Source organism: Tiliqua scincoides, chromosome 2 (assembly GCF_035046505.1).
Source record: "Tiliqua scincoides isolate rTilSci1 chromosome 2, rTilSci1.hap2, whole genome shotgun sequence".
Lineage (NCBI taxonomy): Eukaryota > Metazoa > Chordata > Lepidosauria > Squamata > Scincidae > Tiliqua > Tiliqua scincoides.
The window spans coordinates 7,808,453-7,836,390 of NC_089822.1; the positions used below are offsets into that span (position 1 = coordinate 7,808,453).

The 27,938-nt window shown below is 45.0% G+C and overlaps 1 protein-coding gene across 1 annotated transcript; it reads left to right on the forward strand.

Moving 5' to 3' along the window:
• The first annotated feature begins 311 nt into the window (after positions 1–311).
• On the forward strand, positions 312–26,914 carry LIPG (lipase G, endothelial type). Its single transcript, XM_066617940.1, has 10 exons — positions 312–405; positions 3,699–3,895; positions 5,318–5,497; positions 8,621–8,732; positions 9,596–9,820; positions 11,207–11,449; positions 13,226–13,346; positions 16,480–16,698; positions 18,208–18,312; positions 26,302–26,914. Exons 1-10 carry the CDS (start codon positions 312–314, stop codon positions 26,912–26,914), a joined length of 2,109 nt encoding a protein of 702 aa, XP_066474037.1.
• Positions 26,915–27,938: the final 1,024 nt, after the last annotated feature.

Genomic DNA, 27,938 nt, shown 5'->3' on the forward strand with positions numbered 1-27,938 from the left:
TTGGCCGGCTCTGGAGGCGCGTCCAGGAGGTGTGACCAATCAGCGCCCCGCAGCCCGCCAAGCTCCATCTGGCCACGGATCAGGTGACGCGCCCACTCGCCTATTTAGAATGTAGCGCTTTCCCCTCTGCGCTCAGATTGTTGCTGCAGCGCCTCTTGCCTGCTCCTTGCTCCAGTAGTGCTGCTGGAGTCCCTTGCCTGGCCAAGAAAGAGACGGGGCTTTGCACCTCTGCAGGCTCCTCAGCCCACCTCCCCACTTGGAGCAGTTCCAGCCAGCACAGGAGCCACGAAGACCCTTGTCTGCCTTCAGCAATGAGACACTTGGCTGCCCTGCTGTGCCTTGGAGTGGCCTCTTGCCTTGCCCTGGAGGACTCCTTGCAAGTGCCAAAGGAAGCTCTTCAAGAAGGTAAACTGGACTGGAGAGCAGGTAGCACACAAGATCAGCCCAAAGACCCATCTTGACTTGCCCAGTATCCTGGTGGCCCACAAGCTGAGAGAAGTGGCTGTCTTCCCACCTCTGTCTTGCCACCCTGCAATTGGGATTTGGGGACTTGCTACTGTTGGAATGGGAGGTAGTGCATAGCCATTGTGATGAGTAGTAGCCATTGATAGATTCTTCCTTGGGATTTTGTCCACTCCTTTTTGAGCTGTCCAAGCTGGTGGCCATCACCACATCTTGTAGCAATGAATTCCATAGGCTAATTATGTGGTGTGTTAAGAAGTACAGTACTTCCTTTTGTCTGTTCTGAATCTTTCTCCAGTGAGTTGCTTTAGGTAACTTTTAAGTTCTAGGATTGGGAGGGGAGGAGAGAAAAAGCTTTTTTCTGTACTGTGCATAGTATTGTAAGTTTCAGTCATGTTGTCTCCCCTTACTGACCTATTTTTTCCAAACTAAAAAGCCCCAAATATTCTAGCCTCCCTTCCAAAGCAGGGTGCTCCAGGCTTCTGATTGTGTTGGTTGCAGCCTTTTTAGTTCTGTGGTGTTCTTCTTGAGGTGTGACCGGTGGCTGGGTCATTAAGTGGGGGTGTACATGTGAACTGCCAGACAGATCTCAGTGGAATGAGTTTCTACTTCATGCAGGGCAGAAGTTGTGCCTTCTAAACAAAGGACCTATCAGTAGAGAAGTAGAAGCTTGCAACTAGTTGCCCTGGATGCTGGTTGCCCATTATGTGGTATTTGCCTAATGAGTCTAGTGAGATACACATGTGGTGTGGGGAGGCTTGCCTGCCCATTGTGCAGCTTAAGTGTCTGCACAATTCAAGCTTAAGTGGCTTGAATGTTGAGTGCTTTTAGACCTGAGCCTTTGTTGTCCCCAGTCCTCCTCTCTTTGCACGTGTGTATCTTCTCTCATTCATTTGCTGTCTCCCATGCAATGATGTACATGAGGCATTTGTAATGGGGGGGGGGAGCCTTCTGGTTGATAGAAGTTTTATTGTCATGGACTGATTGAAGGAAGAAGTCTTAAGCCTCATGTGCCTTGTGCATCTTTTCTCCTGAGGCATGAATTTCACTTTCAGGCAAGAGACACGGCAGAGGAAAGTGGAAATCTTGCTTTGAGGAGCATCTGCTTTCCGTTGCCTATTGTGACATGTGAAAGAGCAATCAAAATGGTGCCATTTATGGTCTCCACTTGTAACTAATGTTGACTTTTAATTAGCCTTCCTCCATCTGCCTTTCTGAACAGAGGGCTGGCTCTTAACGCTTTTGAAAGTACTAAGAGGACCCAGTCTGCTGGGAAGGTTTTCAGGGCAAGTCCCATCAAAAGGAATGGGAGTTGCCCAAGAGCAGGGGTGTGCTCTTTCAGCAGTAGTGCTTGCCTAGAAGAACTTTCCCTGTGGTTTGTGCCCTGACACTATAAGCAGGACCTCAGTTGCCTTATTTAACTGTCTGCAAGCTCTGCTCTTGATTTATAGCTTGAGGGTTTCAGATTTAAAGGGGCTGAGTTGATGGTGAAGGCTCCTCTGCTATTAATAGGAAATGCCAGAAGGGAGAACACTTTTTTTTTGCTACGTATTGAGTTTTTATTTTAAATCAGAGTGGAGGTAAAGTTAATAAATACACCCTCTTGTGTGTAGGCATGGAAGAGAGAAAGTGCCCAAGCAGACTGGTGCTTACTAGTAATTACAAAAGAGAGAGAAATGGTGCCTTTTTGAATGAATTAAATATGCCCAAAAGCCTGCATAAGAGGACAAGCTGGCTTCATAGTCTTTTATTTACGTATTTAGAAAAGCTTCTCAACTGCCCTCCTCCTGAAGGGCCCATTCTGTTTGATCCGAGAGTCCCATTGGAATCTAAAATCTCAGTGTCCCTTGTTTCTGTTCTTTACCAATTCTCTACAAAGACCCAGAAGGCAGCAGAAGCAAGACTTTCTCAGTCTCTCTCACTGACATGTGCTTAGTGTAGGCTGTTTAACTGGTTTCTGGGACTTAAGCAAGGGGAAGAAAGTCAGCTCACCACTACACTGTAACTACAGGCTGTCTCAAGAAAATGTACGCACACGTTTATAGCGTTAACTGGGACACTATAATTCACACATATACTGCATGTGGTGTGGATGGAAGCAGTTGCTTGACCCAGGTAATTTAATCCATTAGTTAATTCATTATTGGACCAAGTGCTTGAAATGTTCTCCATTAGCATCTATACACATTAACATTGTTGACTAAGGGATCTGCAAACATCCACCAAAGTTTGTGCACCAAGATGGGGCAAATTTAAGGATATTCAAACTAACACTGAAGGGCACATGAACTTGGGTAGACATCTGAATTGTGACTTCAGTGGATTATTGGCCCTAATGGAAGATACCAGGAATTAAACCCAGGACTTACTGTACTCAATGGGAAAGTGCATACAGAATCTTTCCAGAAAGATATCTCTCTCCAACTACTTTAAAATAGAAACGCTGTAGTAGAGAAGATGGTAGGGTTCATCAAGACTCAAGATATGTATGTTTGTGTGCATACACACAAGAATACACATGTGAACAAGAATACATGTTTTGATTTCCCAAATGAACATTAGCAGTACCCTTGAAAATTAATCTTTAGTTCACCTGTAGTGCTATACACATGAACTGCCTACAAGCATTTGAGTGTGTATATCATTCTTATTAGACTGTACACATACTGTATTGATGTACAGTAAATGCATGTGGGGGTAGGGGAGATATAATTACACCTGTGGCTCTGTTCCCCTCGTGTGTGCAGCTCATGTATTGGAGAACCCACATGCAATTGGGAGCCTGTATTGGAAGTGTTCCTGATTGCACCAATGAAACCTGTGCAAGTACAGTAAGACCCCCGAGTACATTTTTGTGCTTAGCTCATGTGGAGAGTAGGCGAGACAGCAGGCATGATCTTGTGCTCTCTGTCTTCTGTGCATGTTCACTGCACATTGATGATCCTCATCTGTCCATTGTTTCAAGTTCTCATAGTTGTTGTGCACATAGGCCCAGGGTTCCCTGTGAATGGTGACTGACAGAGGTCCCATATGCAAAGCACACGTAAGAGACCTGACGTATTTTGAAGGGAAAGAGAGGTTCAGAGAAACTTCTTGTATATTGTCTTGTTATCACATACAATAATGTTGCTTTTTTAAAGCTTAGGACAGTGGAACCCTTAAATAATCCAACATTGTATTTTAGCATATCCATTCCCTATTAGATGATGCTAAAGCACAAATTCTTTTTTTTTTAGATGCTACAATTTCTCAGCAGCTAAAGCCACACAAAGAACCATCCAGGGTTCAGAAATCACAAGTGAAATTCAATGTTCGCACCTCTTCTGATCCAGACAACAAAGGCTGCTACCTCACAATTGGAGAAGACCAGTATTTAGACGAATGTAAATTCAATGTCTCTGCTAAAAGCTTCTTCATCATTCATGGATGGACAGTAAGTAGGGTGGAATTCCACATCACTCCAGGTTGTTCTTGGCACAAGAGGAGTTACTCAGTGGGTAATAAATACACCCTTTGGTGATGGGAGCAACAGCCCAATCCTATCCAACTTTCCAGGACTGATGCAGCTGCAATACTGCCCCAAGGTAAGAGAACAAATGTTCCCTGACCTTGAGGAGGCTTCCATGACTTCCCCCTACCATAGGATGCTATGCATACCCCATTGGCACAGTTGCATCGGTGCTGAAAAGTTGGATAGAATTGGGTCCTAAGGCATGCTTATTCCTATCATTTTTGCTACATCTGGACTGTGCATTTGTCCAAACTTTATTTTTTGCATATTATGCTGTATTAAAAACCAATGAAATCACAATAGAGAGCTTTCATCACCCACCCCACTTCCCTGCCTTCACTTGGCCAATGAGGGGAAAAAGAGACATTAAACTGTAGATTTCTTTGACTAGTAGCCAGATATAGAATCAATGACTGAATATAGAAGGAAAAAAGGGTTCAACAGACAATTCAGTAATTGACATCTGTACAGTAATGTATTATAGGTTTCAAACCACTTCATGTTGTTTCAATAATTAAAAACTCTCTAAAGTAGGCTAGTATCATTCCTAGAAGGGCAGGGGAAACTGAAGCTGGTGGGGTGGGAGCAATAATTGGCTAAGATTTATTTGTGAACGTGGGAATCTCACTTTTAGCGAGTCAGACCATTAGCCTTTCTAACTAAGGTTCTCCTACGCTGGCTGACCTCAACTCTCTGGGGCAGTGATTTTCAACCACTATGCCATGGCACATTGGTGTGGCACGAATGGTCTGCAGGTGTACCATGAGAGGAAGAGTCGCTTAGCAGTAAGGCCATTGGGAGATGGTAGTTCAGCCAACAATGTGGTGTGCCTTGTCAATTGTCAAAAAACTGACGGTGTGTCTTGACAATTTTAGTGCCTTGTCAGTGTGCCAAGAGAGGAAAAAGACTGAAAATTACTGCTCTAGGGTTTCATTTCAAGGTTTTCCACTTCTTCCTGGAGTTGCCAGGGATTCTACTCAGGATCTTTCATAGACAAAACAGGTGTTCTAACACTTAACTACATCTCCACCTTCCAAGAAAGTTGAGAGCCTCATAGTTCACAGCTTATTCTTTAAGCTATTACTTTTCAATTAACAGAACAGGATTTAAGAGATGAAATGACCAGTGCTAAGGTGACCTGCTAGGATGAACTCTCAACTTTCAGGGTGTTCGTTCATTCATTTATAGCACACCTTTCAACTAAAAGCAAGCAACATAACTAACAATTTTTAAAATGTGATTAATTGCGTTAATTTCCAAAGCTCTGGAAGTCCAGGTGATGCACGTTTTGGTTTCTTTATTATGAAAGAGGACCTCAAACATTGATTCTTCTACTCCTTCCAGACAAGTGGCATATTTGAAAAGTGGCTGGGTAGCCTGGTGTCTGCTCTGCAGGAACGAGAGAAAGATGCTAATGTGGTGGTGGTTGACTGGATTAGCCTTGCCCATCAACTATATACTGATGCAGTGAACAACACCCGTGCAGTTGGAAAAGAAGTAGCGCAACTGCTTGACTGGTTGCAGGTAAGACTTGCAAGTTTCAACTGCATCCTCTTGCCCAACTTCAGCTGCTCTGAATTTGATGTCTTTTCCTTGCATCGGGAAATGCCAGTATTGCTGCTGTAATTCCTGATGAGAAATGCTGGCTGTGTGCCAGAATGGGTCTGTAGGATGGATGGTCGTGTTTCTCCTTGGACATCCGGTGTCAGCTGTTGAATTTGCATAGACTAGCAATCTTGTCCAGAAGTGCAAGAAGAGCTCACTAACTTTAAGATCGGAGCAATCTTTCCTCTGCCAACACTTGTCTTATATATAGGGCTGGCCCAAGACCCCCCCCCCTTCCGGTGCCTGAGGTGGTCTGCCAAGTGTGGTTTCCCCCTGACTGGTGATGCACCAGCCTCTGCTTCTACCACTCTCTGCATTGGAACAGGAAGAGGGGAATGGAGTGGAGATGAAATGGAGAGGGATGTGATGGGGCTTTTAGCACTGTAGCCCACCACTTATTCCTCCATGCTTATACTTCCGCTTTACACTCTCTTCCTTTTCCAGTCTAGAGGACTGGGAGGAGAGGTGTGGTCAGAAGTACGTGCTTCCACAATCTGCTGCCGGAGGCAACTGTCTGTAGCTGCAATCCTAACCCACTTTCCAGCACTAAGGGCGATGCAACTCCAAGGTCAGGGAACAAACATTTCCTTACCTTGAGGGGGCCTCCATTACTGCCCCACCCAAATGCAGGATGCAGCACATGCCCAACTGGCACAGCTATGCCAGTGCTGGAAAGTGGGTTAGGACTGCACCCTTAGTTGCCTCTTGGATGAATCAGCCCTGCTTGTACAAACCACTGGCTCATTCCAGTCTTAGCCACCCAACCCTTACTTGGACGTTATAGATCCTTTCATCATTCATATGAGTGGAACTGACAGGAACTTGAGCTCAATTTCACAGATCTGGGATTAAAATTAGTTTAGTTGATTTTTAAACTGCAGTCTTGTACACACTTACCTGAGAGTAAGTCCCATTAAACATGGTGTCATTCATTTTTGAGTAGACATGCATTGGATTGTGCTGAGAATCGGCTTAATGGATTAAAAAATAGTTTCACTAACTGAAAAGGTGCTAGGTTTTAATCAGACAGAAGATTGTTTTTAATTTTAACCCCATTTGTAAGCATTGCATATGGAAAGCATAATCTTAAGAGGCATTCCTTCCTCTTATGTAAAGAGGAATGCCTTTTGCTCCTTAAAGGTGAAACTACTAAAGCAGCATATGTGTCTCATCAATAGAGGTGTTTGAAGATAGTGTTTTTTACTCAGAAGTAAGCCCACTATGTTCAGAAAGACTTGGGTGTGAACCTATGTTACTCACTGGAAGCAAACACCTCTACTCATCAATAATTTTGAAGCAAGAAGATGTTTCCCTCCATTTTGGAAGATGCACATGTGAGTTGTTGCAAGGGTAAGAGTAGAAGAGGAAAGGGGAATGCCCCTTAAGATGACCCATTCTGTGATGTGTGCCCATCTTCTGAAACAAACAAGTATGCTGCTTGGTTTTTATGCACAAGCAAATTTGACTGATGAAAACTCATACAGTTACAGTGCAATTTGGTGTAGATTTACTCAGAAGCAAGTCTCACCATATTCAATGGGGCTTACTCCCAGGTTGATTCAAATTACTATTTCATAAATAGCTTTGCAAGCTAACAGAACACTGTCTCTTCCTGCAGCCTGACAATCTAGCAAGCACCCTCTGCCTCCCCAATCCCACCTCTCCATCTTTCTTAGCAGTCTAGCCTGTTTTCTTGTTTGTCTTGATGAACCTGATGTTCTTTCAAGCTGCTTTGAATCCACCCACTATAACCGCCTGGTTCAAGCCTCCTAACTCTGAAGTATGCATAGAGTAATCACTTGGTACAGCCCTTGAAGGCTTTAACATTTCAGACTGTAGTTGGGGGGGATTGCACATATGAATACACCCCCACTTTGGGGTGAGGGACCCTTACTTGCTTGTAAGTCACTGCATCGTAGGTTATTCTGGTGGGCCAGTCACTGTGAGATACAAAAAGCTGGACTAGAGGGGCACTTGGCCTGATCCAGCAGGGCTCTTCTCCCTGACGTGCTGGCTTTACAGACCTGGAGTTTGTTGTTGTGTGAGGTGTATTGCATGTGAGGGTGTATTGTGTGAGGTGTATTGCATGTTGTGTGAGGAAGATGCAGTCCATAAGTAGTGAAATCCAGGAAGGGCTGTACCATGTGATGGTTCTAAATGATCATTTGAGTCTTCACTTTCCATTGCCAAAATAATATTTTGCCCATTGCCTGGTCCTTCATCCTCTTTCTTTGTATTGCTTAGGAACAGCAGGGAATAAAATACCTGCACCAGTTGGCTTGCACTGTCTGAAGTGTTTTAGTGCAGGAAAGAATGAATTCCAGCCAGAGGCATCAAACCCACGTGTGTGACAGAATGGATCACTGAACCTGTCTTGCTCATATGGTTGGCCTGTATGTGCTCCGTCTTCTGACTGAGAGGGGTCATCTTTGCATGAACACTTATGCAAAGACATGTGGATGGGACACAGATTGGAGGCTGCTTAAAAGAAAAAGTGTGTTAACAGTCTGGTGCAGTCTGGTTTAAGATTTTAAACAAGACAATGTTTTAAACAATGTTGGTGGTTTCGGATGGAACATAACATAAGAACAGCCCCACTGGATCAGGCCATAGGCCCATCTAGTCCAGCTTCCTGTATCTCACAGCGCCCCACCAAATGCCCCAGGGAGCACACCAGATAACAAGAGACCTCATCCTGGTGCCCTCCCTTGCATCTGGCATTCTGACATAACCCATTTCTAAAATCAGGAGGTTGCACATACACATCATGGCTTGTACCCCATAATGGATTTTTCCTCCAGAAACTTGTCCAATTCCCCTTTAAAGGTGTCCAGGCCAGATGCCAGCACCACATCCTGTGGCAAGGAGTTCCACAGACCGTGGAGATAGCTACTTCTGAAATTTGCAGAGTACAATCAAATTTGAGTACAAATGATCCTGTAATATTTACAGTGGTGCTGGTTAGGTATCTTTTCTCTTCTTGCTTTCTGTGTGCTGCATCCCACTCTGCAATTTATGACCTTCTTACCTTTGTCCTTTCAGGAGAAAGAGTCCTTCCAGTTCCAAAATGTCCATTTGATTGGCTACAGCCTTGGTGCCCATGTTGCTGGCTATACCGGCAACTATGCCCATGGAACGATCGGCAGAATTACAGGTAGGTCTGCCATCTAATGGTCCTTCCTCTCATCATGCAATTGTTAATATAGCTTGTCTCCCTTTCCCACTTCCTTTTTAAAAAACAAAACAAAAACTCCATATGCCTTGTCCTCCAAGGATGCTTTGTAGCCTATGAAACATGATTGGCCCTGAGGCTGTGCACATAACTTCAGGAAAGCCTCATTCAGACTGAAATCACTTCAAGCAGAGGAATTCGTTATCTGTTTCTTCATGTAGCTCAGATAGTGCTGCTATAGTGGTGTAGCTAGAGAAGGTGCAAAGCACTGAATTTTGCAGGGAGCCTCACCATAGTGTGCAAGTGGCCCCTTCCCCGCCTCCTTGGGGCCATTCCCAGCAATGGGAGCAAAACAGAGGCACCCACCTCTGTTTTGTTCCCATCACCAGGCATGGCTCTGAAGGGGAGGGGCTGTTTGCACTCTGCGGTGTCTGTGTTAGAAAACACAAATCCTGATTGGTACTTTGATATGTGTTGGTGTTTAATAGAAATGAAATGTATTTTTTTTGTATATCTTTTTCTTTTAATTGTTTTCTTTCTTTTTTTATTATTATATTAAGAGATATAAGAAATTATTGGTAAAATGAATTATTAAGTGGTATATGGTATCCTGCAACCTCAATGTTTGTATGTATGTGTTTTTGTATGTGTGTTTGTGTGTTTATGCAAAAATTAAAAAATAATATGTGCTGGTGGCACCTATTACTAGTATGAAGTAGAAGGAGCCAGTTGCATGCATCTAGGGGGTAAATGGGGAAACCCCAGAATGGGAAATTGCATTACTAAAGCAGCTGAAATATATCTGTGGCCATGTCAACCCAAGTATAACCACATATCCATTTAAGGCTTGGATCCTGCTGGACCAATGTTTGAAGGAGCTGACCCCAACAAGCGCCTCTCTCCTGATGATGCAGACTTTGTGGATGTCTTGCACACGTACACAAGGGAAACGCTGGGTGTCAGCATTGGGATCCAGATGCCTGTGGGTCACATTGATATCTACCCCAATGGAGGAGACTACCAACCAGGCTGTGGCTTGAGCGATGTCTTGGGGGCGCTGGCATATGGAAGTAAGTTCTCCTGCTTGCTTAACATGGGCATCTTGGAGGGTACACCGTGCATGTTCCACTGATTTGGAATAATTTGTTATTGATGAAAAGCTATCAACCTACTGTAGACCTAGCCATGTTCGTTCGTGCCCAAGTAACATTCAGATGGGACTTGCGGTAATGCACGTTGGGCATTTCAGTTGGACCAAAATGCAGCTACCATTTGCATCCAAAACTGGCTACCATTGGTTTTTGGGTTCAAGTCAGATTCATCATTCTGACCTCAGTGGTGTCTTTAGGCTGGCCTCTGTGGCTAGATTGTCCAGAGCCCCTTAACTGGCAATGTGCCAGCTTCTCCCATTTTCCCAAATTAGAAAAGGAGGGAGGATAGAACAGAGGAAGACATATGGAGGGGAGGGGAACAGTGGACTAGAGCAGAGCATTGTTCTTCTCTCTTCCAGACTTCTTCTTCCTCCAGTTCAGAGAGGAAGAGCAGTGTGGGTGAGTGGATGAATGAAGATGGGAACCCCACCATCACTGTCTGAGGCAACTGCCTCAGTTAGCCTTATGGACGGGCCAGTCCTGCCTAGGAAGATATGGGAAGAGAGTCTTTATCTTGAACATTCGGATCAATATCTGGGTCCTGTTCAATGCCCACTCTCTCCGACGTCCAAGATGCTGCTCGTACTGCAGCTGGCACTTTTTGTTGTTTTACAAGTATGTTGTGTGTTGTACTATATTTGCTATCTTGGGAGTCTTTTGGCTGAAAGGCAAAGTAGAACTGATCTCCGCAGACACTTATAGCAACTCCCTAGCTATGGAATATTCTATCAAACTTTAAATGGGTTCCATCCATGATGATTCATATTTTAAAAGTAACTGTTGCTCACCCTTTGGACTCACGGGTATGTGAAGAAAAACACATGGATGGTATCATGTCTTGGTTGCTCATGAAGATATAAGCCTGTTCCTTCCTTTCTTGGCACTGGGATGATTGACACACATTCAGCACCCATTAAATGCTGTCAAAGTGTTGAATACAGTCAGTGACAGTCCAATCCTATTTATGTTTACTTGGAAGTAATGTTCTTAGTGGGCTCTCTCTCAGGTAAGTTTGCTTAGGATTGCAGCCAATATTTGAAATGATTTTAATCTATTAGACAACTTCTATCTACCTTCTGCTGGTCAGTATTGATTTACACTGCTCTCCATGTGTACTCTCTGGGACACACTGCAGGCTTCTGGCTGTAGGCCTACCTGGTGCTTGGCCAAACTTGGCTCGTGCTGAATGACAAAGAGCTTGGTTTGTAAATTGTGCCAAATGGATGTCTTTTTTTTTTTTTTTTTTAACAGCAGTGAAAAATACTAAACTGCCTTCTAATTGGTACTTTTCCCCAATCGCTCTAGATATTGCAGAAGTAGTGAAATGTGAACACGAGCGGTCAGTGCACCTCTTTGTGGACTCCCTTGTGAATAAAGATAAGCAGAGCTTTGCCTTCCAGTGCACAGACTCCAGCCGGTTCAAGAAGGGCATCTGCCTGAGCTGCCGGAAGAATCGCTGTAGCAACATTGGCTACAATGCCAAGAAGATGAGGAACAAGAGAAACAGCAAGATGTACTTGAAGACACGGGCTGACATGCCTTTCAAAGGTAACCTCTTTTCTCCCCCACCTCCCAACATTGAACTGGGCTTTATCTTTTGTGGAAGACATGTGAATGTCTGATCGCCTTTTACATTACAGCTGGAAGGCTGCCTGTAGCATGCAGTGGTTTCTCCCTGTGGGAGAGATGGATAGCTAAGTACCCTGGCTTGTGCTCTCTCCTGTCTTCCAACTGCAGAGGAACAAAGCCAGGGGAAGGGGGAGCAATGTCTAGGGTGACCCTGCATAAATCCTGAGGCTGAAAATTACTGCTCTGGCACTTGGGCAGCAGCCAGTTCAGTGTGTTCTTAGTCAGACCCTGAAGTTATCATGATGTCCATCTGAAGGTCAAACTAGACATTGCTTGGGGCAGATGACTGTGTAACAAACTCCCAGTTTTTGGTTTTAAAAAAAGTAGCTAAGGGTAACTGATTGGGAGTAGTGGTGTAGCTAGAGGGGGTGCAAAGCACTAAATTTTGCAGCGTGCAAGTGACCCCTCTCTCTCTTTCAGTGCCATTCTGGGTGGTGGGTTGCTTCCACCACCTGGAATGGCTTTAAAGGAGCAGGGTTGCTTTCATACTGCAGTGAGACTCCCTGCAAAGCTTAGTGCTTTGCACCCCCTCTAGCTATGCTGCTTAGGAGCAGAGAAAATGTGCAGGCAAAGACTTTTTAAATATTTTGTGGGGGTTGATGTTGGGTAGAGCAATGGTTGGAGGGGAAACAGTTAAGCAGCCCCACGGCCATTCTCCCAGACAAATTTGCAGCCTCTCAACAGCTGTTCCTCATTTTAAAAAAATTATATATCTCTTGGTAGGGAGATTATTGCCTGTCTCTCCTGTGCAACATTTCCTTTGGCCTGCATTTGCAGGACTGGTCTTTTGGTTCCTCTTAAGATCTCTGTATGCTTTTTTCCTCTTTGGGCCACCTCCCTATTCCGTGACAGTGACTCACCTGAAATACTCCCTAGTGACGGGGGGGGGGGGGGGGAGAGGACGCTGTGAAACACAGGCTGGTGTCTATTGCAAAATCCAGGTTTGGCTAGCATGGGTAGCTCTACAGAAGGTCAAAGATGGCCATCTCTAAGAATGGAAAAAATGATGTCCCTTTGCTGTACATCTCCACTTTGCTAACAGCTTGCACATACAAGGCATAACTTCCTGCCTTGTGATCTGTCTAGCCTTTGCTTATCCTTACACGCAAAGAGTTTGTTCCAATACTCTCAGTGCTAGCTAACTTGAAGCAGGTCAGTCAGAGGTGTTAAACCTTGTAGGGCTCTCTCTCTCTCTCTCTCTCTCTCTCTCTCTCTCTCTCGTATGATATTAGCTTGTGTCTTTAGAAAAATGGAATGAGCAGATGAAATGCCCACCACAACTGGGGTGGAGGAGAAAGGAGGCAAAGAGTTTTCCCTCTCAAGTATGTAAGGCCCCCCCCATCAGTTGGCCATTTGTAAGTAAGTGGCCCAGTTGCCATTTCACATTGCAAGCTGGGATGCTTGCACTCATGTTTTTTGTTGGTGTAAATTACTGATCTTTGGAGTAGATCATCAGAACATTGTGGGGAGAGGAAGCAAGCGACCTCCTCTTCCTGGGAAATGATTGAGTAGCATGAACACAGCTAATTTCCAAGATTTCTAGTCATCAAAGTTATCTACTTCTGATCAGAGCTGATGTATACAGAGTTCCAGCTATGCAATTGAGAGTGGAATAGGGGAGATTCTGTGTCAACTGGATCTCCACCGAATAAAGCTTCGTAGTCTGAGCCTTGGCTTTGTGTTGTATCTCCACAGTTTACCATTACCAAATGAAAATACATGTCTTCAGCTACAAAAACTTGGGAGAAACTGAACCCACCTTCTCTGTCACGCTGCATGGCACCAATGGGGACTCCCAGCCTCTGCCTCTTGAAATGTAAGTGGGGAATAATTAAGACAGTTAAATTTTTTTTTAAGATGGTGCTTTTCAAAGTAGGTTATTATAAAGCACCTTTTTGGAATGGCTCAGCAGTCTAGTTCAGGCAGGAGACCCAATCAAAAGACTCCCAGATAAGCTGGCATTTAGAACAAAACTCTCCTCTTGCAGCAGTCCAGCCAAAGTACTTCAGTAGCTAATTGCACTGTTAGCAAATGATCTATTCATGGATAATGAAGTTTACTGTAAGCAACATTAACAAGGCTTTACCAGCATTCTTCTGGACATGGCAAGGCAACAACCTGATTCTGGCATCAAGCTGTTTAGGAGTCAAAGCTGTTGGCAGCCAGCATTTAGATATGGCAAATACAGCCCACACTTTCCAAGTGCAGATACATTCCTAACTGCTGCTGGATATGCTTCCTCCTTCCAATCAGGGGCTGGTTGAAGTGGTGCAAAGTGGGAGAGTTAGAACAGACAAAAGAAAATATTTCTTTATTTGGTGTGTGACTGGTCTGTGGAACTCCTTGCCACAGGATGTGGTGATGGCATCTGGCCGAGATGCCTTTAAAAGGGGACTGGACAGATTAAGAGAAGTCCACCACAGGTTGCAAACCATGATGGGTATGTGCAATCTCCTGGTTTTAGAAGTAGGCTAGCTCAGAATGCTGGAATGCAGGTATCTTGTCTTCTGTGCTCCCAGAGGCATTTGGAGGGCCACTTTGAGATACAGGAAGCTGGACTTGATTGGGCCTTTGGCCTGATCCAGCAGGGCTCTTATTATATTATGTTTAATGTTCACACATTTGCATGCCCCTGAGTTAAAGCCAGTATGAGATCTACTTGACATTCCAAGTGTTGGTAGATGTAACATGCCCAATCTTCAGACTTTTTAAGAAATTGGGTGGTGTTGGACTAAACTTCAACCTTCTGTCTGTTGTGAAATTAATGACCTTTTTATCCCCATTTAAATGATGGCCAAGAAACAAGTACTGGTGTTACAGACAGGATAATTTGGCATGTGGGAGGCCACATTTTTTTTCATGCTACCCACAGTCATTCAGCTCCAAAATTCAAATTCCTTCTGGAACAATGCCACTGTGGGCAATTGAAGGGAACAGGCAGTGGCGTCACTAGGGTTTGCGTCACCCAGTACAGGATGCAAGCGCGTCACCCCCATGCAGTGGGCGGGGCAATACCCCAGGTGGTGTGCATGGTAATGTACCATCACTCCACCCCCACTGGTTTTTTGGCTGTACCTTTTGATAGAACACATTCTGCATGAAATTACGCATTGATTGATTTATAACATGATGGTATTATTCTTCCAAATTATGATTTTAGTGATTTTGGTCACTAGTGGTGTCACACCCTCCCCCAAGGGTGTCAACTTACTAACACCTTATTGCAGCAGTTCTCAGACTTCTAGTACTGGGACCCACTTTTTAGAATGACAATGTGTCCAGGACGCATTGGAAGTGATGTCATGGCCGGAAGCGACGTCATCAAGCAAATTAAAATAAATAAGTATAAATAATTAATTAAAACAAATAATTAAATAAGCAGAAGCCAGCCCTGGTCCACCAAGTGAATTTCCTCTGTAGCCTGCCTGCAATAACACCCCCCCTGCAAAATCAGTAAGGTTTTCAGCCCTACCCAGTGCCCAGTCCAATTGAAGAACTTCTGTTTAAACCAGATCACTGCCAGGATCCACGTGGGTTTGCAAGTCTCAAAGGTTCACCTTATCAGCTGAAGCTTCTGTTTTGATACTTTTTAGTGGGGGGGAGGCTCCCTTCTGGAGCACTTGTTTAGCTCCAGGTGCATAGGATCAGGACCATTCTGGTAGCCTTGCACTCTCCTTCACCTGATCTTCCACACCAGCCAAGGCACATTTGCTTACTCACAAGTAAACGCAACCGTGAGGCTTAGTTTCACTTTCCATAGGGCTCAATACATTCATCTGCTTGGAGGGAGGGACTGCCTTTGTTTTTGGGGTCTGCATTCATTGGATCAGGACCATTCTGGTGTTGTTGGATTCCTCTCAGCCTGCCCTTTCTGTTGCACTAAGGCAAGTTCGCCTACTCATAAGTAAACACGCGATACGGCTCACTTCCCCTTTTCATAGGGCTCCATGCATTTTTTTGTTTCTGGTTTTTTGGCCATAACTTGATAGAAAGGAGATACTTCACTCTGGTCTTTTGCATTGCCTTCTGCTTGAAATTCCGCATCCAACGGTATATAACATGATGGGGTTGCTCCTAACCACCACGATTTTACTGCGTCACCCCTGTGCCCATCACCTGGTGTGGCCCGCACCCCCTAGTGACGCCATTGGGAACAGGTACTGAAGATGAAGCTCTTGGCCACCAATTATAGGGTTCAAGCCAAGGAGGGTTCCAAGTGGACAGGATGGATTTGCAGGAAACTTTGGGTTAAAGTCTGATATCAGTTTTGTTAAGGCAACAATATTAAACATGCTTATCTGGGAACAGAGGCCTTTGGGACTTGTGGTTTGAGCTGCATGCACTGGATGGGCAGTAGAACAATTTGCCCAACACTTTAAAAATCCTTGTTCTGCTTAGAGGGTAAGAGGGGCCTGGTCTACATATGTTGTAACCTGAGATGGTAGATGGCAGTGTTTCAGACTGTAGGTGAGATGTCCTACTTAAAGAAGAAAACACATAAGTTAGTCCTGTGTTGTGAAAGTTTTTTTTTTTACTTGCAGGGGTGTGTGTTTGTGGTTTTTTTAATATAGGGGAACACTCAGAAATGTGACTTCCTTCTAGTTGCAACCTCAAGAGTTGCGTTTATTCCAAAGTGGGTTGTACTATCTCATTTTGATTTGCAGTCCTTAACACACTCCTATATCTTCATATAGAAGCAAGAAGTAAAATGATGCACAGGCTGTCTTTCTTGCAAACTTCTCAGCTGTGACTAATCTTCCGTATGAGGGACTCTCAACAAGCTTCTAATCCCAGGAGTCCTTGAAACACAGTTGGGAAAACCACAGGACTAGTTGAATCTAGAATCTATCCCCACACCATTCCAAAGCCCGTATCTGCAGAACTGAACAGGCCAGGTCTCTGCTTTTGCACCTCCTTGGTAAAAATGTCTTGGCTCTCTTGTTTTTCAGGTCTGAGCAGATTGGCCTGAACCAGACAAACACTTTCCTTGTCTATACGGAAGAAGACATTGGAGATGTCTTGAAAATCAAGCTCACTTGGGAGGGATCTTCTCAGACCTGGTACAGCCTGTGGAAAGAGCTCAGGAGTTACTGGTCTCCACCTCAGAATGTATTCAAAGAACTGCAGATCAGGCGTATCCGTGTGAAGTCAGGAGAAACTCAGCAGAAGTAAGTGCAAGACTCTTAGCAACCCTTAAATACATTGAAGAAGAGCTCAGCCTGAATTGCCCCAGGGCTCTCACACCCCACCTTGCTCCATACTCCCAAGCTCATAAATCTGAGGCTGCCATCCGGGCTTCAAATGTGTGTGTAGCTTTGTTTCAGTCTGACTTGAACCTCCTAGCAATTGTGTTGCATATAATCATGCCACTTGCTGCATGGACAAATATCACTGTTATAAAGACATAAGATGTATGTGGTCATGCTGCATAATGTAGAAAGCGATTTCCCCATCACAAATGATTGATTGCGGTAGCATAGCCAGAGGGGGGCCTACACATTAAGTACTGCAGGTGCCACAACACACTGTGTAAGCAGTCCCTCCCACTCACTATCAAAGCCACTCCAGGCAGCGACAGCAGTGTGCAGGCATATTGCAGTCACTGCCTGAAATCACTCTAATGGTGAGTAGTAGGGGCTGGTTACACAGCATATTGCGGAGCCTGCAGTACTTAACTGCGCTGCCACCCTCTCTGGCTATGCTACTAATTGAGTTTTTGTATTAACCAGCTTGAAGAAGAGTTTTAGACGTTCAGCAAAGCAATGAATGGGGCAGAAAGAGACTATGCTGGGCATGAATATAGGCCTATATAAAGACCACTGCATATTTCAGTATTTTTTCTTCTGCCTGCCTTGCAAGGGACTTGGATGTTCCAATTAGTACTGGAGACTGACCTGGCTTGATATTTATATCTGACAAAACTTTATATCTAAACACCAGCCATATTTGTCTAGTAATCCTCAATGCAATCTGAAATCTGTCTTGCACAAATCTCCTGCCTTCCATCTTAGGACTGTTAGAAATTACTATGTTCTGGAGATCTTATATTAAGCCCCCATTTGCTCTCCCCACCCCACACCGTTGCATATACAAGATTGCTAGGAGTCCAAGGGCAGGGCCCTGTACTGAGCTCCTCTCTGTACTCTCCCCTGATGACTCATTAAGCGCAATCACTGCCACCAGTGCTTAGGGTTCAGGGGTTGGTCTGGCTAGGTGGGCACTCTGGGAAAGGGCCCTTGATCAGTGTCCAGCTTGGCTGATTAACATTAACATCCACCCTGGACAACTTGACAATCCGTCTGGTTCCAACACTTCTGTTTTGTTTTGTATCCAGCATGAGTGGCCAGATGCTTCTTGGGTGCTCAGAAACAGGGCATGAAGGAGACTGCCTTCTCCTATTGCCCCTTGAAGCTGATTTACAGAGTTTATATTGCCTTGTACATGGAGGTTCCCATTATTACCATGGCTACGTGTCTGAGGAAATCCAGTCAACTCATAAGATCTGTTATAATTGTTCCCCCGCCCCATCCTCTAAGCATACTGATGACCAAATGCTGCTTCCCCTCTTGCTACTAGAAATTATAGTATTTTGCTGGCCACTGTGCCTTCCATTTAGAAGCCCTTTCACCATAGGTAGCACCTAATAATGATAGGACTGTTGGCTTCTCGTGTTTCAGACTCGCGTTCTGTGCAGAGGACCCACAGAACATGAACATAACTCCTGGCCAAGAGCTCTGGTTTGTGAAATGTCGAGAAGGTTGGCAAGTAAAGAACCAGACCAGGTAGGTTATGATGCTGTATTGACCTCTGAAATGTAACAGCCCTCCTGGGGGTGGGACCCCCATCCCTGGAAAGATGTGGGTCTTTCCCAGCCCTAACTGCAAGGGACTGAACCTGAGATCTACTGCACAAAGCATGCCCTGCACCAGTGAGCTATAATGTTCTTCCCTGAATTCAGGGACATGCTGTGAGGTCTCATACCAGTGAGGCACATGACATCGCAGTGCCCCGTCACCTGGTAGTGATGTCACTTCTGAAAGTGATATCAGTTCCAGTTCACTTCTGGGCACGGCTCCTCTGGTTGCATGTGGAGGTGTCCGAAGCCTGGAGAGGCTGCACGTGGCCTCTCTGGCCCTTGGAAGTCCTTAGAAAGACTTCCTGTTTTTGGAAAAACCAGAAGTACCTTTCTAAGGACTTCCAAGGGCCAGAGAGGCCCCATAGGGGAGTGCAGACAGGGTCAGGTGAGGCAGAGCCTCACCTGCTTCTAATGACTACACATCCCTGCTTGAATTTCAGTTGCTGAGGGACAAGAGTAGTAGAGAGCTGTTGCCTTCATTCCTTGGATATGGGTTTCTATAACCCATCTGGTTGGGCCACTATGAGAAACAGGACAATGTACCAGCTAGATCTTTGGCCCTATTCAGTACAATTGTTCTTACTGCAGGCAGGCGGGCAATGGGACCATCTAAGACTCTACTGTGGTCTATAAGGAGTGCTTAATCCACATTTTTGGGATTTGGATATCACAGGGAGCTATAGTTTAACCAACCCAAATACTTTGATTTTCCTTCTTCCCTCATGATTCTGAGTAAACGCAGAGTAGGGTAGAGGGAGTGTGTAGGCTAGGTGATGGTTTCTGGTTCAATAAACTATGGTATGTTTGGCTAGAATAACCACCTGTACTTTGCTAATGTGTGGAACGTATTGGGCTCAGTTAGTGGGATTTCAGATCTCTCTGCCTTGGTTTTTGGTCTGCTGCCAATTGGGCAACTTAAACCTACCATAAGTTGCCCCAAGTAACAGATTTGGTTCATGAAATATCTAGTGCTTGGAACTCTTTTTTCCCCAGCCACTTAATGTTTTTCTGCATAGAATCTCATTTAAACATTACTTTTTTCCTTCCCCCACTTTCAGATCAGCATCAACTTTGCTCTGAAATCAATCTTCTTGGAATACTTTCTATATGAATGGGGGACTTGATCAGTCAAATCAACTGGAGATGGCTGCTGCAGAAGGAAAAACTGCACAAGCAAAAGATGTTGCTGCAAAGTCTCCTCCTCCTTCCCCCCTCCCCCATTGCTAGCACTTGCACCAGCCTGCTATTTAAGGATGAAGGTCTTAAGTCTCTAAGGACTGTGACAATGTGAACAAAATCTCTAGGAACACGAGAACTGCATGTATTTATGGCTTCAGCAGCTACGCTTAAATAACTTATTTTTTTATTAAAAAAAAAAATATTGATCTGGCCCTTCTTTTGGAGAGCCTAGTTTATGTGCCTAAACTGACTTGTCGTGATGGCTGTACATGCCAAGCAAAGTCTCTCTGTCTTGTGTCTTGCCTGTTCACAGAGAATGCATTGCACAAGTGGCAATAAAAGGAGTGTCTTGCTTTGCTAAAGGCCAGTTCTCACAACTGGATAAATGGTGCTGTGTTCCTGGGATTGTTCTGTGTTCCTGGGATTGTTCTGTGTTCCTGGGATTGTTCTGTGTTCCTGGGATTGTTCTATTTCAGACTGCGGGCATGGGGCATACCTGATCTTCCACCCTCTTCCCCTGAATCAAAATGTGCTGGCCCATTGAAAATGATCGTGACTGGAAATATCCTAGCCTTTCTTTTTTGGTGCTCTAGTTCTAACATGCTGGGAGATTTACATGATTTTTCAAGCCTGCTCCATTTCCCCTCCCACAAGGTGACATGGTACAGTTCCAGGAACTCGGTATCAGACTTTCTGAATGTTGATGTTGGCCTCACTTTGTATGTATGGCAGTTGAGACAGTAATGTGACAATGTTTGATTCATGGCTATAGCTGTGTATTGGTGTGGTGATGGTGTGAATGGGGAGAGTGAATACTTAAGCCGATTGCATTAGTTAGTCTGAAACTTCATTTTTGTTCTATCTTAAGAGATCTGCAGCTTGTTTACCTGATTAAACTTTTTCATGTGATTGTGCACACCACCATGTACCAAGCTGTACAAGGAGGAAGCCAGCAGCAATCGGCCTAACAGTATTCCCTGTAATGATTCCTCATGTTGCTTGGAGTCCTTCCATGACTGCATGGCCACAGGGTGGGGCCTCAGGATGTTCTGCAATGACATCATACGCCCTCGGCAACTTCCAAGTAGCTGAGCTCTCAGCTGTGTAGAAGTCAGCTTTGAGCTACTTGGCCATACGGGTTGGGACAGTGCCTAAGGCTTGCAATTCTGTGCACACTTACCAAGGAGTAAGCCCCATTGAATTAAATGACTGACTCTGAATAAGTGTGCATCAAATGGTGCTGCAACAGTGGCTGTAGTTCTTTCTGTTCTGTACACTCAGGTGGAGGATTTTGAGAGTATGAGCCAACCCTCTATGCCTGAGCCACTAACATGCTGACCCCTCACTACTCTACTATTCTTGATTCTCTTGGGTGTCTACAGGTCCAGCAATCTATACCAGGAACAGGGAGTTAAACGATCACGACTTCCTTTTAACTTGAACACTAAAATCCTCAGTGTATCCATAAGTAGTGGCCAAAGTATCAAAGCTCTTGGTAAAAGACCATACACCATTTGTCAGGCACAAATGTCTAGAAGTGACTGGTGAGCCTTCTCCCTTGTTCTTGTGATAGAAGGAAGGCAGTGGGTCTCTACACATGGAGCAAATTGCACAACCATGAATGGTTCCTGTTCACCTAAAATATTCTGGCAATATTTTTTTGAATAGACTTAAAAAGAAAACTGCATTCTGAGCCAATCTGGTTTTGAGATTGAATTCTTAAAACTAAAGACACTTGGCAGTTGCTTTCTGTTGATGAGACCAGAGTCTTACAACATTCCCAAACTGCATACCATGAAAGAACTGTTGACAGTGAGTAATTCTGCCTTGACATGGGGGGGGGGGGAGAAATTGGATCATTCAGTCTCTTCCAATTACCATGATGTGACAGAATTACCCACCCTTGGAGGAGGTGTTTTGTTGCATCTTTGTGTGAGTTTGTGTTCTAGGCTTTCCTCCTTTTGTGTGCAACAGATGTGCTAGTGGGGGATATATTCTTGCTTTTGGGACACACAGCACAGCTATCACTGGTTAGCATTTGCTGCCTTTGGAGAGAAACTTCACCTGAAAAGGCCAGTTGTTGTTCAGACCCATTCCAACCAAAGTTGAGCTTCCTCTCAACATTGCTTAAGTGTGCCTTGCTTCTGCAGAACTACAGCCTTGGGTGGCTTTACTGAGATGTGTGTGCTAGCATGCCCCACCCAACATACATACCTATTTATACAGTGATCCTGAAGCCTTGTGTGGTTTAATATGTATATAATGGGTTTTGTAATACTTGTACCTCCCCTATTTATTTTCACATGTCTGTGAATGTATGTAAAGAATCTAACTTTTTTGTCTAACTAAAAATGTTTTTTATAAGCTTGAAGCAAAAAACTACCCTTAATAAAAAAAAAACTGCTTTTGATTACACTTCTGTCTCATTATTGCTCACAGGATCTCAAGATGGTATATGGGGGTTGATGGCATTTGATTCTTTTATCCTTGTAATGACTCTGAGTGATGCCCAGGCAGGGGTGGTGCAACCTGCATCATGACATCCTGGGTCTAACATAGGAAGAGTCCTGCTGGATCAGGTCATGGGCCCATCTAGTCCAGCTTTGTGTCCCACAGTGGCCCACCAAATGCCTCCGGAGCACACAAGACCAGAGACTTGCATCCTGGTGCCTTCCCTCACATCTGGCATTCTGAGGTAGCCCACTTCTAAAATTGGGAGGTTGCACATACCCATCATGGCTCGTAACCCGTGATGAACTTTTCCTCCTGAAATTTGTCCAATCCCCTTTCCAAGGCATCTAGGCCAGATGTTATCACCACATCCTGTGGTAAGGAGTTCCGCAGACTAATTACACACTGGGTAAAGAAATATTTTCTTTTGCCTGTCCTGACTCTCCCAACACTCAATTTTAGTGTACGTTCTGATGTTGTGTGAGGAAAAAGAGCAGAGAGATCTATCCCCTGCAGAGGTGGATGTGGAGGGGAGGAGGGTATTGAGCTAGGACACTGGAGAGTGGCAGGAACAGAGGCTGGTAAATCAATAGGGAAGGGGGCAGCATTTGGCAGAGGGCTTCAGGCATCCAAAGGTCTTGGGCTAGCTTTGTTTTCTGATTTCTACTTTGAAATGTATTTAAAGATCTACCTACCCTAGTTGGCAACCTTCAGTCTCGAAAGACTATGGTATCGCGCTCTGAAAGGTGGTTCTGGAACAGCGTCTAGTGTGGCTGAAAAGGTCGATTCGGGAGTGACAATCCCTTCCACACTGGGAGCAAGTGCAGTCTGTCCCTGGCCTGTCTCCCTGGCTATGGGCCTTCCTTCTTTGCCTCTTAGCCTCAGACTGTTGGCCAAGTGTCTCTTCAAACTGGGAAAGGCCATGTTGCACAGCCTGCCTCCAAGCGGGCCGCTCAGAGGCCAGGGTTTCCCACTTGTTGAGGTCCACTCCTAAGGCCTTCAGATCCCTCTTGCAGATGTCCTTGTATTGCAGCTGTGGTCTACCTGTAGGGCGCTTTCCTTGCACGAGTTCTCCATAGAGGAGATTCTTTGGGATCCGGCCATCATCCATTCTCACGAAAGAATTTGGGATAGGCTGCAATAATTAACTATTTTATAACAATTGAAAAATGGGATTAGGAAATCTCAAATGAATATAAAAGGTATGGTAAATGGTTAGCCTATGCATGTTGACTCAGAAGGCCCAGTGTGTTAACCAGGATGTGCTGTATTCCTACAGAAATTTGCATAGGATTGTGGCCTTCAGGTAACCTGAGCTACATATTGTCTCTTGGGTAATCCCTAGGAAGAATGATAGCCTACCCTAGACATTAACATATGCCCCAGCAAAATTTCTCAGTTTGCTTCCTGGTAAGCCTAATTCTTTAACTCATATCCTTTTGGAAAAAGTTTCAAAGGCAGCACCTGACTGCTCCTTTAGTAGAAGCTCTGGAGCTCTGCTCCCCCTTGACTAAACTTGTCATTCCTTGTGCCTTTAACAGCAAGCTGCTTGTTTGGAAATTAGCAGGTGAAGCTTTTCACAGCATCCAGGTGTTTGTTTCATGACATTTATATCTTACCTTTCTTCCACAACAGAACTTGTGATAGGCTTCATCAGCCTCCTAATGCTGGCAAAGTGAACTGCTTCTAAAAGCACAGCTACAGGGGCTAGTTCAAAAGTTGGCAACCTTTACTAAAGTTTTTTCCCCCTTACTTGAGGGCCCACTTTTAGTGAAGAAATAATCTTTTTTTAAATATTAAAACTTAGAGGCTGATTTCTGTCTCCAAAGACCCTGAGGACAATATACAATAGAGCAAAAATATGCTAAAAAATTATCAGTACAATAAAAAAATAAAACAAACATTTAATAGCTACAGTGAAGTAGGAGTAGAAACTGAGCTGCTCTGAATTTAATTTGGCACTGCCATCTCGCTACCCCACATGTGTTGGGAAGGTGCAGCATTAGGGTACGGAGGGGCAATAAAACAAATTATCTGGGCAAGTCTCCTAGACGGCTGCCCAATTTCTGTGAACTGGGAAACTGCAGGATTCAAATTAGGGAGAATAAGTTTTAGAACTAGCTCACTGAGGCTGCTTGGAGCTTTGCAACAATCCTTTCCACCTTACAGAGATAATGGGCCCTAAGACATAGAGAAGGAAGAGTGTAAATCAAAAGAGGTATTTGTGGTTCTCTTTGGATTGTTGTTAGTTCACAATTGCTGCACTGTATGGTGGCCTTAATTCCACACTACTCCAAACAGAGCACTTTGTGACATCAAAGTGTCCCTGATGTGCCTTCCAGCCAGTGGAGTCCTTTAAAGAGAAGCCTCCAAAATTTACAACCCATGGAGCTAAATGCATCCCACCACACATGTGGTGTTCCTGTTCTGATGTAGCAGGTCCTGGTGTCAGGGTGCATAAACTGCAGTTTGCTAGGTGGGTCACAATTTTTTTGGGTCTGCTTAAACAGATTTTTTTTTGCTAAGAAATGAATTACAGCAGGAATGAGCAGGCTTCAATTCTGAGGTCCATGGTAGCCACAGGGGATGGAGCCCATTGCCAACTGCACCCCCAAAGCCATATACTATGGGACGACCTGCATATATACAACTACAAATATACATCTGAGTTTCTGCATTCCAACACAGAGCTTCAGAGCTGGGCAACAGAGCTGCACCAGGAGCTGGTCAAAGGCAACCAGCTAATACAGGTGAGGAAAATGGAAGCCAAGAGACAAACACTTAGTACAAAATCACCTGTGGCAGATAATTTTGTTTTCTGCAAAAAACCAGAGATCTACTGGTAGATCCCAGTCTACTTTCTGACTGGCTCTGTTAGGCCATATCCAACACTTCTAGCCTTGGCTAGAGGATGCATGACATAGGGCACAACCCTAACCAGGTCTGCTCAGAAGTAAGTCCTATTTTGTTCAATGGGGCTTACTCTCAGGAAAGTGTGGTTAGGATTGCAGCCTTAGTGCAATATTGGAAATACTGTAGATCAGTGCATTTCAATTAATGATATGGGTACCACCATGAGGTGGTGTCTGGTGTTACTTGTGGGATCCCCAGACATCTACTGCCCAGCAGCAAGATGAGCGACGTGACATGACAAACATCTGTAGGAGGCTTGGCTCAGTGGGCAGAGCTCCAAAGCATGCCTTTCAGGCGCTCTAAAAAGCCCTGATGACCACCCTGAGCTTCTTACTGGTGTTTGGGATTTGTCATCTGACTTCTCAAACCAGAAATAACTGGTAATGACATCATCACTAGTTACTTCTGGTGGTATTTCCAATAGGTGGATCATGCAAAGTAGTATGGTGGTGGTAGAAGTTGAGAAACACTGCTGTAAATGAAAAAATGTAGGGAGGTACAGAGCTATGCACTGCAAGCAAGCTCCTCTCTGCCTTGTTAGGTAAAATGTATGGTGTGGGAACCTGTAAATGTTACCAAATAGGGCTTCTACCAGCTCTCTCTCTCTCTGTGTGTGTGTGTGTGTGTGAGTGAGTGTGTGTGTGTGAGAGAGAGAGAGAGAGAGAGAGAGATTTTCATTATGAAAACATGTGTGGGAAGGATTTACCTCTTCCCCCAGTGCTATAATTCCTAACTGTATCAGCTGTGATACAAGGACATCTGCAAGAGGGATCTGAAGGCCTTAGGAGTGGACCTCAACAAGTGGGAAACCCTGGCCTCTGAGCGGCCTGCTTGGAGGCAGGCTGTGCAGCATGGCCTTTCCCAGTTTGAAGAGACCCTTTGCCAACAGTCTGAGCCAAAGAAGCAAAGAAGGAAGGCCCATAGCCAGGGAGACAGATCAGGGACAGACTGCACTTGCTCCCAGTGTGGAAGGGATTGTCACTCCCGAATCGGCCTTTTCAGCCACACTAGACGCTGTTCCAGAACCACCTTTCAGAGCGCGATACCATAGTCTTTCGTGACTGAAGGTTGCCAACAACATCAGCCCCCTACTCACAAGTGCTATTTGCCAAAAGGTAAGAAGAGATAGAAGGTGATGAATCCCATCACAAATCAATGGGTGAAGCTCTTGTACAAAGACCCAAAGAGTCGTATGCAGGCTGTAGCTGGAATGTCGAAAGACTTCCGCATTACCGTAGGCATCCAACAAAGTTCAGCACTCTCTCTGCTGCTGTTCATCACGGTGACGGATGTCATCACCTGTGATCTGCAAAAGCTAGCACCATGGGCACTTCTCTATGCAGATGACGTTCTTCTCATGTCTGACAACCAGGCCGACCTTGAGCAGCAAGTACAAGCTTGGAGCGACCGTCTTGCATTGTTTGGCCTCTGCCTCAATGTCAGGAAGACAATACGTGACATCAGAGTCCAATGAGCTCGGGACAATCGGCATAAATGGCATCGACCTACCACGAGCTGAGACATTCCGCTACCTCGGCTCGACAATCGCGGCTGATGGTAGCCTGAATCACAAGACCACTGCGCGAGTAAACGCAGCCTGGTCAAAGTGGCGCACAATGACCGGTGTCCTTTGTGACAAGAAGATCAGTGACCATCTCAAGTCTAAGATCTACCAAACAGTCATCCAGCCAGTCACACTCTATGGAGCTGAATGCTGGCTGGCAACAAGGGAAGTCGAACGTCGCCTTGGTGTCAAGGAGACAAAGATGCTGCGTTGGATCAGTGGCATCACTTGTTTTGACCATGTCCTCAATGACGACATCTGGCAGTGGTGCAGCATCGCTCCAATCGCCGACAAGTTGAGAGAAACCTGGCTTCAATGGTATGGCCACGTTCTGCGCGCCAACAGCGATACGCTGGCGCAGAAGGGCCTTCAGTTGGAGGTCAATGGCAAACGACCAAAGGGTTGGCCGAAGCAGTGCTAGCTTGACACCCTGCACAGCAACATGAAAATTACCCACCTACACCCAGACGAAGTCTACAATCAAGAGAAATGGCAACTCCATTCCAAAATAGCTGACCTCGCCACCACATGGAACAAACGCTAAAGAAGAAGATTGCCTACTGCCCTAGTCTGCCCCTGAGATAATGCACATAAACCTCTCTGAACATTCTAGCAGTGTTTCTCAAACTATGGGTCGGGACCCACTAGGTGGGTTGCGGGCCAATTTCAGGTGGGTTCCCATTCATTTTAATATTTTATTTTTAATGTATTAGACTTGATGCTACCATCGTATGTGACTGTATTTGGGGAAGTGTGACAGATCTGTACTTTTAACAGGCTACCATGCATATGCTTTTAACAATGATAGTCAATGGGGCTTACTCCTGGGTATGTGCAGGTAGGATTCCAGCCTAGGATTGTTAAAAATTTTCCTGCTTGATGACGTCACTTCCGGTCATGACATCACTTCCGGTGGGTCCTGACAGATTCTCATTCTAAAAAGTGGGTCCTGATGCTAAAAGTTTGAGAACCACTGTTCTATAGCAAATGGTTAGAAATATTATGTGAGGACTCCAATAGAAGCCATTTTGGGAGCTGTATTATTATGGGAGGAAGAGAGAGTATTGGCACGATTACCTATGGAAGCCTTTATGAAGGTGATGGAAGCCTGCCATCGCGTGAGGCTCTCTCCAGACGTGTGTGGCCTCTGGGAACCCAGTGCCTCGGGAACTAAGTGCCAGGTAAGGCACGAGAGTTTAGCATCTGGGTGAGTTCAGCAGCAGGGCAAGGAGGCCAGGGCCCCATACACTGCCCTTCCTCTTCCCTTGAGAAAAGGGCTGCTATCCAGTGTAGGGTTTTTAAAAGGACCCCTAAATAAAACAACAACAAAAAAAGCTATGCAATCAGACAGCCAGCAGCAGGGTGGGGGCTATCCAGTGTTCTGCATCGAGTGCCACATGTATGATTATATGCCTCTGGGGCATAAGTCATGGGTGTGTCCTCGG

What these genes read in the sequence shown, in the direction of transcription:
- LIPG (XM_066617940.1), top strand. Translation starts at nt 312, where the DNA reads ATGAGACACTTGGCTGCCCTGCTGTGCCTTGGAGTGGCCTCTTGCCTT. An exon ending in TCAGGAGAAACTCAGCAGAA is followed by an intron (nt 16,699 to 18,207) that starts GTAAGTGCAAGA and finishes CTCGTGTTTCAG; the next exon opens with ACTCGCGTTCTGTGCAGAGG. An exon ending in CAAGTAAAGAACCAGACCAG is followed by an intron (nt 18,313 to 26,301) that starts GTAGGTTATGAT and finishes TCTGACAACCAG; the next exon opens with GCCGACCTTGAGCAGCAAGT.